General features: G+C 34.1%; 1 protein-coding gene across 1 annotated transcript; it reads right to left on the bottom strand.

Moving 5' to 3' along the window:
* Window positions 1-731: 731 nt before the first annotated feature.
* On the bottom strand, window positions 732-8,210 carry LOC132187824 (F-box/kelch-repeat protein At5g60570). The gene is made up of 2 exons (XM_059602264.2): window positions 7,793-8,210; window positions 732-2,165 (listed from the first exon to the last, which is right to left on the bottom strand). Exon 2 carries the CDS (start codon window positions 2,139-2,141, stop codon window positions 861-863), a length of 1,281 nt encoding a protein of 426 aa, XP_059458247.2. The 5' UTR covers window positions 2,142-2,165; window positions 7,793-8,210; the 3' UTR covers window positions 732-860.
* Between the last annotated feature and the right edge of the window lie 8,618 nt (window positions 8,211-16,828).

The raw sequence follows: 16,828 nt of genomic DNA, 5'->3' as shown, positions 1-16,828 counted from the left end.
AAAACACAAAAAGAAAACCCTAGACTTATGAGACCCATTCGATTTCGGCCTTTCAAGTTTCACCCAGCACTCAAGTTCTCAAAATCTCAACACAGCCGCATCGCACGGTGCCACGGTCATCACCTCTCGGCTCTCGATCTCTCATCTCACTCAGTTACTCTCGGCTCTCGATCTCTCATCTCACTCCATCACTCTCGCCTCTCGATCTCTCATCTCACTCGTGACTCTCATCTCTCTCACTGTTGGACTTCTTTCTCAGGGGAGGTAGTCCAGCACCGGCGAGGTCGAAGTTCAAAGGGTACTTGATGGAGAACACAGACGTGGTAGTGGCCAGGCAGGAGGAAAAGAACAAAATGAAGGAGAAACCGTTTCTCTTCTATCTGAATCAGCCTGTGCCGCTTTTCTGAGCCGCTGGAGACGAGGTTCCCGGTGAGTTCTTTCCCTCGTCTTGTATTTTTGTTCATGTTTTGGCATTTTTTCTTCTTTTTTAAGTTCCTCTTTTAGCATCGCAGTAAACCTGACCCGGCATGCAAAACCCGCACCGCAAATACCCGACCCGTGCGGATCTTGGTCATTGGGCTTGGGTGGAGGGTTGGAAAATCCCAAACCTGCAAGGTGCGGGGTGGGTGGGAAATATTATGATGTTTCCAAGCCACCGAATCACCAAGCGCCATAGACAAAAGAATGCACAAACTTAAGAACATTTAAGCTCTGGAAATAAACGATACCCGAGAAAAACATGCTTTGCTGTCCCAATTGAAAATTATTTGGTTTTCCCACAATTCAAAGATTTGCATTATAAAGACGAACACCGAAAAAAAAAAAAAAAAAAAAAAAAAAAAAAAAAAAAAAAAAAAGGATTAGCAGCCCATTACCGCGCAGTTGTACACAAAAGCACCAGCACGCTCCCTGACAGAAAGCACATTCCAGTCTTGGTTTCCATCCTTTGGATCCCAAGCGTGCAGCACAATAACTTCACCTTCAGGTCCCCTGTGCCCTCCAATCACTAATAAACTGTTCCCGCAAGCCTTAAATGCCAGTCCCCAACCATTAGATGAGTCCGCCCGAACCGGCAACCTCTTCACGATGGCCCATGAGTTATTGATCTTGTCATATTTCTTGACTTCATTTGTTGCTTGGTCAGCAGAATAAAGCTGATTATTTACAACAGCAACAAGAGGAGGAGAACACATAGCTGGCTCTCTACCCGCATCAGAAACAGGATACATGTTCTCTACCCTCCTCCATGTCCCCGTCTCCATGTCATACTCTTCACCACAAGTCAAACGAGCTGTATGGCTCGACATGCCGCCAATGACATAAAATTTCCCATCCAGAAAGAAGCCTGAGCACAGTTTACGCGCCACATTCATATCTGGCAAAGTTTGCCAGGCACCCAGTTCAGAATTGTAAAGCTCTGCAGATTTTAGAACCCGGCCATTCTTGTCACTTCCCCCAGCTACAATAGCAACTTCACCAAGGCTGCTTGAACCAAACAAACAACGGGGCAAATTCATTAGAGGGCACCTTGCCCAATCACGAGTAAGCAAGCTATACATCCAAATTGCAAATCCTGACAACTCACGGCCAAATACAAGTAGCTCAGTCCCTACAGCAAGAGACTCCTTGTCTGCATAAGTAAAACATTCATCACAAGGCATCCTGGGCAATCTCATCCATTGCTGTCCAAAAGGATCAAATGCTTCCCAAGGCATCAGTATACAGGCTAGATAAACCCAGTGTTCAATCACACGAAGCCGCCGCCTCAATTTGTACAAGTATCCACTACCAATTAGGGACTTGAATTTTTTATTCAAACAAGCTAGATTTGGGTAGTCTGATCTACTGCTCCAGGCCAACACATCTAATGCCGCATCATCAGTGAGGCCTGGTAGGAAGCTGTCGTCTGGTGCTTGACCATTCTGATTCGCTCCAGAGCTTGCCATAATTATTGGTTTCTTTTTCTTTAGCATAGGAGTATGCATCTCCTTTCCATTCCGCTGGGACATCCCAAAGTCTTCATCATAGGATTTGGGAAGCTGTGGCATAACACAACCCTGCACATTATTTGTGACTGGTAATTCACAGCCAGCTCCTTCCATTTTTCTTGTTGAGTCCTCAAGAGAATATCTGAACACCATTTAAACAACTTGTGGTCCAGGACACTATTGGGGGGGGGGGGGGGGGGGGAAGATGAATCAACAAATGTCAGAAGGTGAATAATAAAGTCACGTACCAAAATTTGCTAGTAATAAAAATCTCAAGCATTAGACAGTTGAAGATGATTATACCATCAAAGCACATGCTTCCATTTTCATCCCTTTCAACAGAAGTCTCGAGTACAATGACATTTATCAAAGCCAAGAAAAAAAAAAACAAAAAAGAAGCAAAGCATAGAACGATCAAAAGAAGTCTTGAGTAAAATGACATTCATTGTACCAAAAGTGAAACAACAAATGTCCGAAGGTGAATAATAAAGTCACATACCAAAAATTTGCCAGTAATAAAAATCTCAAGCATTAGACAGTTGAAGATGATTGTACCACCAAAGCATTTACTTCTATTTTCACCCCTTTCAACAGAAGTCTCGAGTACAATGACATTCATCAAAGCCAAAAAACAAAAAACAAAGCATAGAACAATTAACTTACAACCAATTTTCTACTCGAGAGCTTTAAGACATATAGCCAGACATTAGTAGAAAAACACAGACAGACAGACAGAAGGAGGAGGGGGCCAATAATAACATAGGGAAAGCATATAGATAGAGAAATCACTCAGATTTTGTCATTTGTGCCACGGTTTTGTGCACGCAAATTCTTGAAGGCTGTAGGATTAATGAAAACATTAATCAATAATTCTTTTTCTATTCAAATAACATCCTCCACCATTATTGCTTTTCTCTTTCTTCCCATGTAGCTTGTAAGCAATCCATCCTGATCACTGTATTGCATCCACATAGATTTGAATACCATAACTACCTACGACGATGAGTGTTATGCGTTAGTGATATGTTTTTTCATATGGTTTAAGAATGGTGAAGTGATTTTGTTGCTCACATAGAATATTATCTGAGTATAGCAATTTTTTTTTTGGATATTATTGAATGATTAATCTTAAGTAAAGCTGATGCCCATAGGCTGCCATCACCCCCCATAATATGGGTCCTGATATGGATTTGATGCACATGCCTGCATTCACTTTCATTGATAATGAAACATACTACCAGCATTTGACACAAAGCTAAAACAACTGGGCATTAAAGCTGCAGCTGCAGAAGTAGATAGGCAGACTTGAGCTATAACTAAAAAAAGGGCATTAACGAGGTATTAAAATAGGAAAAATAAGCAAAAAAGAGTTTAGTCTTTTATGATGCCTGGTATGTACAACACCCTTTCCTAAGTCCATAGGTATCAGGACCATCACAACCCCGTTTTAATCTGTACAGCAGACAAGATCTGCTTGATCTATTAAAACCAGGAAACAGGCACCAGGAAACCTGCCTGTTTTGATGCATACGATGTGACTTGGGTGATTAACAGAGTCAGCCAGCAACTTCCCAGTATGCTTCTGTGATCTGCAATTGCAGAATCTGAATACTGGTAAACCTCAAAACTCAAGACCCAAGCATCATTTGTTGCAAGAGACACTCGGTCAGCACTCTGCTCTCTTTCAGTGTTTAGTGCTGTTCAACTAGGGATGGTCAAGACATCGTTGCCCTCCCAAATTATAATTATGAGGAATAACACTTTGAGTTATAACCAACAATGGGTTGGGGACCGTGGGGTTACATGCCACGTTGCCGATAGATTCCTCAAATTGCCACCCTTGCTGCCCTTTTCATGTCGTTCCTCTTGCTGCTACTTATCAAAAAAAAACTAGGGATAGTCAAGGGGAAGGTTAGTGGTTGGGGATTGCATTCCCATCCTCGCCTCATAACCAGGTCATGCAAGGGACTCCCCTGCCCATGAAAGAGATGGGGTCCTGCTAGCCCCACCTCGTCATAGCAAAATTAATATCCATATCTGATAACAAAGACTGAAAAATCATAAGAAAAAAGAAAAACTACCTTACGCCATGAAATCATCAAACAACATTCATAAAAGACATAAAACTACATTACAATACGTAAAATCCCAAGATGTCTGCTCCAGGTTCATACCTATGCCAAGAGAACATTATGATGCAACACATTCAATATATCTTTCTATTTATTATCTAAAATAATTTACAATTTTCCCCCACAAATTACCATCCATATGACACCCCCTGAAAGTTAAATTCCATATTTGATGGGTGTATGAAGGTGTTGTATGGGTGTTATGCCCCACATTGGTTTTTTATTAGGTAACATTAAGCTATATAAATGATTTTAGGGAACTCTAATTGTAACTTCAGCTAGCCCTATTGGAGTTATAACACATATATGACTAACACTTTCCTTAGGTTATGACAAGTGGAATCAAAGCCAATCTAGTAATACAATGTGGCATTGGGCACCACTCTGACAAGGAAATTTGAGTGGGGAAGATTGTGACATCCTAAAAAGTTAAGAGCCATAGTAGTTGGTAAATTGTGAAGGTATTGCATAGTTGCTAAGTCCCGCATTTATTCTTTATTAAGTGAAATTGCACTATACAAGTAACTTTGAGGACTTCCAATTATAACTTCTACTAGTCCTTTTGAGTAATAACATAAATGTGGCCAACGCTTTCTCTAGATTGTGACAATTCGTGTTACTTACCTCATAAACTTTAACTCAACACAATTCAGACCATTTTTGAAGTTTTGGTGTCAATTTGTCCCCTCCATCCAAATCAGCCATTAAGTTGGACGGAAAAGCGTGGGAAATGACCAAATTAGAATTAACAAGCATGCTCATATTAATTGTCATTTTACATTTGTCTTACGTCAAATTCAAGTAATAAAACTGTATTATGCTAATTTAAGTATCAAATGCAGGTTATTAACTACCATGCTGATCTTGCTATTTATTAATTTTTTTTTGGTTACCACTCACCTCTCAAATTATAGGTTGAGATGTATATACTGAGGCTATGCTAATTTTTATAGAGAACAAAACTATAATTGTATATTAAATTTCCATAACCATACAAATTATACAATATTATTCCTATATGATTTTTATCTCGAAGAATAAATTCCCCATGCTGAGAGATATTCTTCATAAAAACCAGACCCCTCAGAAAGCATAAGCAACTCCAGACGGCAGAATCTGAATAATTAAAACCATCAAAAGTATATATCTCCAAAATCATTTTTCCGGGACGGTGGGAATGTTTCATTTTCCATAAACCGACAAATCTTATGTATGGCTACAAACGCCATACAAATCATATTTTGCCATGCAGCCATAGGAAATCTATCATGCAAAATCAGTTATCCGTTTAAAACCGCCAAGAAAAAGAAAATTAAATTTCAAAATAAAAACTTTGTTTCCCCTCTTGAAATCCTTTTTTCAGTAAACATTTTCTTGGGGAAAAAAAAAAAAGAGGCATTTAAAATAAACGTTGGGAAACAGTGAAAACTATTTCCCAAATTTACCTCATTTCTCACCATATATATGTTGACAAATATATGCTGAGGCTCTGTTAAAGTTGATAGATATAGAAAGCTATGATTTCTACATTTATCCATAAATGATCATAGAATACATATTTCCTATATTATCTTTCACAAAGAAAACTATTCTCTGAAACTTTATGCCAAATCATAACCCATCATGCCGACAAAAATTGTTCATAAAAACCAGATCTCCAAAAATGAATGCATCTTAAAAAGATAAAATTCTAAATGATTAAAACATCATAATTATCCAACTAATCATTTCCGGGAAGGCCGTAACCGTTTCGCTCCATTAGCTGACAATGCAGCCGCAGGAAAATACCATGCAACCTTATTTATCTGTTTTAAACCAAAAAGCTCCCCCCCACCCCCATTTCAACACTGTCGAAATTTCCCCTCCAAAAAAATTTTACCAACATTGACTAAAAAATTTCCTTTTTATTTTGATGAGGTACTTTTTCTGCCAAAGTCATGAATATCCTCCACTTCGACAATATCTTCATAAAATTCATTTCCCCTATAAAGATGCATTTGGCCCTGCGATTTCGCAGGCCAAACACGTGTTTTTAAACAAAAACGTGAAAAGTATCCTATTTGGGAGTGCGTTTTTTTTAAAAAAAAAAAAAAATGGGGGATTGAAAACAAGGAAAAATTCATGTTTTCAAACGGTAGCGAGAGGATGTGTTTTTAAAAACGCATAATTTTAAAGGCCAAACCGTGATCTTAAAGGTTGAACTGTAATTTTATCAAACGCTTAACTACCTTTTTAAAAATCGTGTTTTCATTAACCGCCTTTGAAATTGCTATTTTTAAAAACCGCTAAACCAAACTCACCCTATATTCCATATATAACTTTTCCTGCCAAATACCACAAATATATCTCTACACTGATTAAAAGCCTAATAAAGTATATATCTCTTAAAGTGTCAGAATGTAAATGATTAAAATCCTAATAAATACATATCTCTACGATCATTTTCCAGGAAGAGGGGAAGGGATTCACTCCATTAACCGACAAATCTCAAATTGCATAAATACATATCTCATGCAGCATGGGGAAGATCCGGCATGCAACCTCGGTAATATGTTTAAAACTTATTAAAAAAATACCTTTTCCTGGAAAAATATTTTAAGAAACAAGCATAGTCCAGAATAAAAATAGTTGTTTTCCTAATTAGTTTTGGGATAAGGACTTAAAACCAAAATTCTCCACATAATCAATTTTCTGCCATATATCTCTATCATCAATTTTCTGCAAAAGTGGGACCGGATTTGCTCTATAAACCGACAAACCATTAGTAAAAGGCTCCATGCATCTCAAAATGCATAATACCATGCCATGCAGGCTGGGGAAAATTCAACATCCGATCTCAGAAATGTGTTTAAAACTGAAGAATTTGTCTTCCTCCAGAAAAATTTTGCTGAGAAACAAACATAGACCACAACAAGGTTTTTTTTTTTTTTTTAATAAATTTTTTTTTTTTTTTAAAAAAAAAAAAAGGTTGGCAATGAAGATAAAAGTGCTCGCAATATCCTTTTTAGGTATATCTAATATCTCTACAACCATTTTCAAGGGATGAGGGAACCATTTTTGCTACATTGATCGAAAGAGACAGTCCATACATCTAAACACACATTATATCATGCCATGCAGCCAGGGAAAATCAACATGCAATCTCAGTGAAATGTCCAAGACAGAAATAACTAATTTCCCCTTTACTGGAAAAAATTTCCAGAAAACACAAACATAGCGCATCCAAAACATTTATGTTTTTAGGAAAATTTCTAGGGGGTTAAGCAATAAAACTCTAATACATCGATAAGCAAACCAAAAAAAAAAAAACATACAATTGAATTAGTACTCCAAAAACAAATCTAGTAACATCAAAATCAACATGCAATTGAATTAACACTCCAAAAACCATATGTCGTAACATCAAAACCAACATTCAATTGAATTAACACTCCAAACACCATATCTAGTAACATCAGAACTAACATGCAATGAATTAACACTCCAAAAACCAAAACCAGTAACATCAAAATCATCATGCAGATACAAATTCCACTAATTCAACACAATTCAAGCCCAAAAAAAAAAAACCACAAAATCAGAAAATGGAAAGTCCATAAAATAAGCTGCAATTTAGCAAATTCAGCATCACAGCAAAACCTAACCCAAAAAACGAAGTGAAAAAATCATCACCTTTGCAGAACTCGAGATCTCCTCGCCGATCCACCCGTCGCAGACGAACCTTAAGCTTCCCTACCAAACCCTAACCCCCTCTCTCTGAGCTTAGCTCTCCATTTCGCTCTCTAAACACCTCCCTCGCTCTCTCTCTCTCACTTCCTGAGAATCTCATCCAAATACAAACACTCGCTCGCGCATATATATATATGGAGGGAGAGAGCGCGAGAGAGAGTGGGGGGGGAAGGGATTTTTACTGAGTTTGTTGGACAGTTTTTGTTTTCATCTCCTTCAATTGAATTGAATTGAATGGGGGAATGGAAATCGAATTTTGGTTCTCTCGTTCTTTTCCTCTCTGGCTTCTCTTTCTTCTTTCTATTTCCTCTCTTTCTAACGTTTGCTACTTTGCTTGCTTTCTTCATTTTCTAATTTCCTCTCTCCCTCTCTATTTCACCGCCTCCTTTCTTATTTTACTTACTACTACTACTACTACTACTGTCGTCTATCTTTTCCTTTTTCTTTTTGTTTTTTTTTCCTCTCTTTCTCATTGCTTTTTTTGACCACACTCTCTGTTGGTCTTGAAACGCTTTTTACCATTTTTAATTCTGCTAGCTCAGCTGCTTCTGATACCAAATTAAGCACGTGCTTCCTGCCTTATTTTAGGTAGGTAATTAATTGTAACTTATAATTAACTAATTTTTGATTTTCTGTTTATTATGAGGGTAAATGCCCAACTACAAATTGAATATACATTACATAGATTTTATTACAAATCTCTTGTAAACTTGAAATTCGTCTAACTACCCCAAACAACTCCAATAATGGTGGAAAAGGGTGAATAGGTAATTTTCAATAATCATAGCCAATAAAAATACTGTAACTCAGTAAAGATACCAAACACAACAATTTTTGCATAACTCTTTAAACCTAGAACTATTATGAGTACAGCCAAAATTTATGAAGCATGCCCGCAATATATAGTAATAAACGTATAATACAAAACAATTGATGATGTAAACATGAATCGACTCAACATACAACTCGTTTGTTTCTTACCATAATAGCTTCAAAACTCTAACTAGTTTTCTATCAAGCTTCTTTTGCAATCCAGAATTCTAATGGCGGAAGGTTTAATTTTGTGTTTGAAAATGAAGACAGGATAAAATAATTGTTACATGGTTATTTTGAATGTACATTATACAAGGTAACAAGTCTTTGAACACCAATTGAAGTCCCAACTTAAACAACAAAACCTAGACTTACAAAGCTGGTCTTGACGCGATTGTCAATATAAATGACATTGTCGTACTTATCACTCAACCATTAAACAATTAAATTTAATTGTCAAATCTTGTTGCTTAATTATTTTACCATTATGACACAGCGTGATACTAACGCCAAGATGGAACTACGATTTCTTATCGACAGGTCAAAGCATGAATGATAAAAATATTAAGATAGAGGGACCAAATCATGGATAAGAAATATATTAAGATTAGATATTCAACTAATGTATAAAAAATAGAAATTAGAACCTATTCATTCATTGTTAAGAAAATATATATATATATATATATATAAGGTACAAATAATTGTTTCCTAATACATGAATTTTAATTTTCAATTCAATCACCTATCAAAATGGAACATGATTTTTTTTTTTTAAATCCCATAAATCATTTATGATCGAATATATATATATATACTAAATTTCATAACAAATATTAATCTTTTGATGTATAACATCAAATAATCAATTAAAAACTCGTATTCTATATTATTACGAGAGAAATTTTAGATGTTCTCTTGCTATTCTCGTAGTCATAGATGTATATTATTATTTTAAAATCAAGTGAGAGAAATAAGAGCTACTTTATTGTTTGGTTTTTTAGAAAATAATATCTACATAGGACTAGGAGAACACCATGAGAGCACTTAACATTCCCGATAAATTCGAAGCCTGGTTTTAACAATATTCATAGCTGAAAATATTCATTCTACAATGGCAATATAAATTGAAAGAGTAAGTACAAGTATAACAAGTCAATAAATTAGTAGATAGTTGATATTATGTTGCTTACAAACCATTAGCACAGTGCAGAAAATATTTGACAATCCATGGAAGTATAAATGTTGACTTACATTATGCTCGTAATGTTGAAATTTTATTTCATATTTGCAATTGGTAGTCTTGCGAATAAATTTTTTTTACTAACGGGCAAATATAATCAATTATAACATAAATTTACACCAAAATTTATATGGGGCCATTTTTTTGGACTGCTTTTTAAGAGGCTAGGGGCCAAATTATTATTATTTTTTTGGCCCAAAGATCTATATTAGAATATATTTATATAGAATCATTCGGAGTAGAAAAAAATATATATAGAATCATTCAAAACTTGGGGTGAGGCCTTCGCTTATGTCGGTCCCCCAAGTCTGTCTATGTATTCATAGAATTGCCACATGAATGTATAGGAGATTATAATATAAGATGTAGTGCCCATATATTTGTCCAAAAAAAAAAAAAAAAATGTTGATATATTTTCATACCATGTTGATATATATAAATTTAATTTAGAGACGCATTATATTGTACTAATATTTATTTGATTTATAAATGAATCAATAAAAATTTATTGTTTATTTTGCACAGTACATCTCACCTGAATCTATTAATTTTCAAAATAAAATGTTTAGAAAATGCATTATCGAATACCTTTATGAGCTTTTCTTTTTTTCTTTTTTTCTTTTTTTTATTTTTTTCTGTTGAACCCAAGTTGTGTTGTTGCTTGCTAGTAAAAACTGAATTGGTGGGCATCTTTAGGGCACAAACATGTCGCAGTCGATTTCAAGAATCATGTCTACGTACGTGTTTGTGATTGCATTGTAACATGCATGTACGTGTTGGATTTTCACTCAGGATGCATGCAAGTTGTGGAAACAGATAATTTCTTCTTCTCATTTTCTGGTCTACGAAAGAGTTTTGACGTTTGCTTGTCTAATTTGTAGCTTTCTTCCTACGCAATAAATAAATAAATCCTGTCGTCTCTTCCTCTTCCTCCTCCTCCTTCTTCTTCTTCTTCTTCTTAGCTTCTTCTTCTTTATTATTTTGTTTTATATATATCTCTAATTGTTCCTTCTTCTTGCTGTTAAAAATAAGTAAATTTTAATGTTAATTAACTTATATTGAACCATTACTAAGTCATAGACATTAAACATGCACGGTTGGCAATTTAAAGGATGTTAACAACATGCTAATCACTGATTTAGAAGCATATGGAAGGTGATAGAATGATTAGATTCTCTCTTAAATTTCCACCTCATCCAGATTTACAATGTATATATTTGCATTTAATATGTTATACTCATTTATCAAATTCTTCTAATTCACTCTATTAAACTTACACGTGTTTAAAATGCATGTGATTCTGACATTTATTTTAAAAATTACACGTACCAAGCACATGCTCTATTAAAAACACGTACGTGAGAATTAAACATTAGTGTGAGAATCACATGCATTTTAAACACATGTTAATTTAATATAATATGTTTGAAAAATTGTCCAAACCCAATTTAAAAGAAAGCCTCGGCCTTGAAATAGATTTTATTTTACCATGTCAATTTAATTTAATGAATATTCCCCATTAACTTCCTGTAACTTTTAAGTGATCGAAGGGTTCCTTAAAAGAGACCAATCGATATTGTTGTCACAATAATGAAAGACTGTTAATGACAATTGTACTCATTAAGTGTGAGAAGGAGATTGAGAGCGAGAGATCGAGGATGCATGTTTTCATGCTGGATTTCCTGCATTGTTGTCAGCAAAGAGCATTTGCGTCAGATAATTAATTTCTGTTTAAAATTATATTTACCGGGGCATGAATAATGAATTGTTACTAATATAATGGCTTCTAGGGACCCTAATTAAAATTAATATTATTATGATATTTATTTTAATATTATGTTAAATTATCACTTATCTTAAAAAATTAAGCTGATAATTTAAGAGAGTGCAAGGACAAGTGGATTGGGTTATTGAGTCACTAACAAGAGTTTACTGACTAATTTTGTGTTTATAGAAGTTTAAGTAATCAAAGGGCAATCCTTAATTGACTGCAAACAAATAGACAAGACAACTGACAATGATGAAATTGGTTGGTAATCTTCCTTGTAAGGCATTGATCAAATTTCTAATCGTGTTGCTTACCGGTTGATGACTAATTATACCACGACAAATTTTCCTTCGATTCGAATTGGAAAAAAGATTTGTTAGGCTGACATTTATTCCTAGAATATGCGAGAATAAAAATGCGTGTGAAAATCATATGATCTAAAACCCACTAACAAAATAAAAAGACTTTATCCATTATACCATGCATGCTATTCAAAGTAAACACTTATGGTATATTTGTTAAAGCTTTTTTTTTTTTTTTTTTAAAAAAAAAAAAAGGTGTTATGATGTAAAATAAATATGAAAAAAGTTTTTATATTTTGAAAAATGTTTTGTATATATTGTGGGTTGTTTGTCAATGTTTTTGACTTAAGAACATAAAATAAAATCGTTTCCAAACACAGCCTTAATCATTCATAGTTTTCAAAATTTTGTTCCAATCAGTAGTCACTATCTTTGCCCAGATGGTGTTTTTCCTTGGCATATATGCTATATCCTCATTGGCTAATTAATTTCGTTACGCAACATCCTATATCAGTGGGTGCCCAGTCAACTTGTCATTCTCCCTCAATAAAGTTGAAAACGGAGAATTTCTATAGCCTCAACGTTTCTTATTTTATTTTATTCTTTTCCTTAAAAAAAAAAAACGTTTCCTATTTTTAAGAGATCATAATACTTTAACATCCAATTATCACCAATTTTGTAATTATGCTTCCAAATTGTTAAAAGTGACATTGATGCCATATATACAACTATGGTGTGTCAAATTAGACACGTATACATTTTTTTGTACAAAATAAATTTGAAGTTATTAATAAATAAAATTAAAAAATATATAAAAATAACTATTTGAATATATATATATATATTAAGGGGGCTAATATGAAAAAGGTCTCCCTTCTTTTTTTTTTTGTGTTTTTAGTTTTATTTTTTATTTAGTATTTAATAATTTAAATTTTATCCAAATGATTATTTTTAAATAAATTTAATGGTATTTTGGGGAGAAAACTATAAAAGTGTCTAATTTGACATGCGATAGTAGTATGAGAGGCCATAATGTCCTTTTTTTGAAGTTTGTAGGTAATAGGTATACATACCAAATGGGTGATAATTGATGGGTAAAGTGTATTTTTTTCATTTTTAATTAACTTCTCTTTGAAATTACTTTATTATCTTTCAATCTTTTGGTCTAATTTCTTATACAAATTTCATGTATAATTCACAATTGAAGGCCGATTTATAAAAAAATGGTAACCAAAAGTTTATTTACACACGATTAAGATTGCCTGATGATCGTAACTATTTCGATTAAAAAAAAAAAAAAAAAGAGAAAAACTAAAGGAAAACAATTCAAAAGTTGCAAATCAACTTCTTTGAAGCACTTTTACAAGTATCTTCCATTTTTATTTTACTTCTCTGATATCCAAACAGAGCCATGTCCTATAGACGGCTGGGGTTGAAAAGGAAAATGATATCATAGGCTATATAGCTTTCACCAATCCTTAGGGTATCTCATTCCCTTCTTTCTTGCAATAATAGGCATAGATGCCTACTTTATTATACTATTAGAAGGGAGAACCAACTCTGAAGGATAGCTTGTATCCATCAATTAGATTACACTTATATTAATTGAGGACAAAACATATCATTAGTTGACATCTATTTCTAATTGCAATCCAAAACCATTCCTCCCATTTGAAGGACTTCGTAACTATTTTTTATAATTTTAAATTTTTGCAAATAACTGATAATTTAACATGATATCAAAATTATTTTGTTGTGATATTGATCGGGTGTCCAAAAATTATCACCATATAGTTTTTATTTTTATCAATTTTTTGGGTGCTTTTAGGTATTGTCTTTGTACAAAAAAAAATACATACGCACGTGTTCTATAAGCCCCGGTTCACACGCACGTGGCCCTAAAAGATCTGTCTCAATCTGCTAATTAAGTATTGTACCCAAAAAATAAAAAAAATGTTGAACTCATACGTATAAACAAATTGGAAAAGAATTGCAGTACTTGTTAAACTTGCCACAAAATGAAAAGAGGAGGAAGAATATTGAAAGAAGAGGGGAAAAAAGAAAAAAAAAAAAAGAAGAAAAAAAGAAGAAGAAGAAAGCTTTTATAAATCTGATTTCATTTATATATACATCAATCAAATTGAACTTAGTTTATCAAACCCCTCATATTATAATTTGGAGCAATTCTAAGTGGCCTACTTGTGTCTTGTTTGTGTCATACTAAGAATGATGTGGCTATTAAAACCACCATTTGATTAAAATTCAATAATGATCAATCAAAAGTTCAATGGTGATTTTAATAGTTACATCATTCTTAGTAGTACACAAGTAGGCAACCTAAAATTACTCAACTATTGGATACCTTTTATTCAACTTTTCACGTTCTAAAAGCATCAACTTCGTGAATCGTCTGCCACAAGCTTATCTTGAAAAGCATGTAAAATGTGCTGAACATGTGACCTTTCCCAGTTTGGCTCATGGAGTACACGTTATTTTGAATATAAAAGTTCGTTTCTCAAAATCCATTTACATTAAAAAATTGCCTCTACTTTAGCATTTTATTTTTTTTGGAAGTTTTCAACATCGATCCATGAGTGCAATAATAGAAATAAGTGCCAAGTCTTCCTAAAATTAGAATATATATAATTAACCATAATAACTGGATATCCACACATTCATCTGTCAACATGGTGCATGGGATAAAAATCCAGCTAGCACATGTACGTAGTCAGCATGGAGGCCGTCCACCGTCGTTGTTAATCGGCTTCAGAGACCAAGAAGGCGTGTAGTGACGGCGTGCCGTCGCCACCAACACGTGCAACCTGCATGTATAATGCCGGCCTTCACTAATTTCATGGCCGGCATTTGGTCGTCGCAGCTGGATTTTATTGCATGCAGCTACCAACATAGACGGAACTTCAAAACAGAGATCTGTCATTTGCATATATGGCGAGCACCCACACTGGCGTTGGAGGAGCGCACGTGTAGGCAACGAAGAGCACCCACAAGGGTAGCCATGCCATGTTCCTTCAAAGAACCTCCAAAAACAACAATGTTTATAATAACAATAAACAATTAATAATTGAATAAGAATAACTCTTAAAATGAAGATCAATAATGTACAGGAGTAGCAAAAATCTTTTTGAAACTTGTTGACACTTTAAAATCTTAAAATATGAAGAAAAATGTACCCTTACAGCTTTGTGAACCTGTCTAAATTAAAATGTTAGAAAAATAAATACTCATCAGCACCAGCTGGACGTATATGTTATAATTTCGACAGGTTCACAGAGTTGTAAGGGCACTTTTAACACTTTTTAAATTGTTAATATTTATTATTGGATTATTTGATAGAGTTTGTGCAAGAGACCTTATAAGTAAATAGACTTTTGTAGCAGATGGTCGCTCTTCATGATCGACGGCTCCATTCTGGTTTTCAGCAATACCTCGATCTCCCACCATTTCATGATGGTTGTTGCTTTTACCGCTCAGAGCTCTTCACTGTGTCATTCTGCTGTTTATTATCGCCTTGTGCGGCTCTTAGAGACCATTAATTATTGTTGTTCTATCATATGTAACCAATTTTCTTTATTTGAATAGAAAAAAAAGAAAAGAATAAGTAAATAGATGTCAAACTTTTTTTTTTTTCCTAATTAAAAAGGGTAGGAAGAGGCGACAATTCAAACTATGAGCATGCATGAATTGTATACGCATTTTTAAGACTCATAGTCTGACTCAGCTCTACTAGGATATCAGTGAAACCTAATGCGACTAATATTAATAATCAAGCTTGTGTGAGTAATTCTTAATTGCAGAGAATCAAATTAACCCAAGCCTTAATACATGCCAAACTTCATGAGAATTTTCTTAAAACCATTAAATCACCGGTGGTAATAGACTCACACACACACATATAATATATATATATATATATATATATATATATATATGTTACAAAACAAACTGTAGTCAGTGTATATAATATAGGCTAAAACAAATGATCAATTTATATATAGAATTATTAGTTTATATATTTGTAAGGCCAATACAAAAAATAAACTGTAATTAAAAAAGCTTCGTGTACGTTACTTCTTCTCTAGCTCTCTTTCCCTCTCCATTATTATTCTCTATATCTCTACGATGCGCACGCAAGAGCTGATCATCAACTGAAAGATCTCTTTCAGACGCTGATATTGAATTACACCCAGTTGCCAATTAGAGAAAAACAGTATAATCATGATCATCAACTGCCATAGATTTACGCAAGCAATCGTACGTGTTCGGAGTTTCGAATTTCACGTCATATATATATATATATAAAAGCCGTAAATATAAAGCTCCGCCCTCCCTCCGCCTTCTCCCCCACCACATCTTTATCAATGACCGGTGAGCACCGCCGCATGAAGTTGAACTTCGAAGCTGGCAAAGCATGCAGTTGTACGGGATGAACGTTACAGTAGAAGGCCAGGTCAGTCCAGGCTGCAACTTGTGTTATCTTATACAAAACTTAACGCTATGCTTTGTTGAATAGAAAACTGGGTCAACGGGCAATGTGGAATATAGCCTATAGGTCACGTGTCGTCCGGGTTATCACACCAACCAAACAATTACCAATCCACGCAGCATTCTGTATTGTTCTTACAAAATTATTATATATAACAAGAATTTTGAACTCTCAAGCCATACAATTGTTATGAGATTATATAATTAAGGACTATTTTAATTAAAAATGAGAATAAACTGTAGAGTTAAGGTTTAAATTCAACAACTTAAATTATAATTTATTATAAGAATTTAATTAATAAAACATAAAAAAATGTAATTATTTTCTTAATTCTTTAGTAATTTGCAAA

The sequence above is a fragment of the Corylus avellana genome, chromosome 2, assembly GCF_965113065.1.
Source record: "Corylus avellana chromosome 2, dhCorAvel1.hap1.2, whole genome shotgun sequence".
NCBI classification, from domain to species: domain Eukaryota; kingdom Viridiplantae; phylum Streptophyta; class Magnoliopsida; order Fagales; family Betulaceae; genus Corylus; species Corylus avellana.
This window is presented reverse-complemented; position numbering and strand designations above follow the sequence as displayed.

Bases quoted from the DNA above. Each gene is read 5' to 3' on its own strand.
- LOC132187824 (XM_059602264.2), bottom strand. From the start codon at position 2,141: ATGGTGTTCAGATATTCTCTTGAGGACTCAACAAGAAAAATGGAAGGA.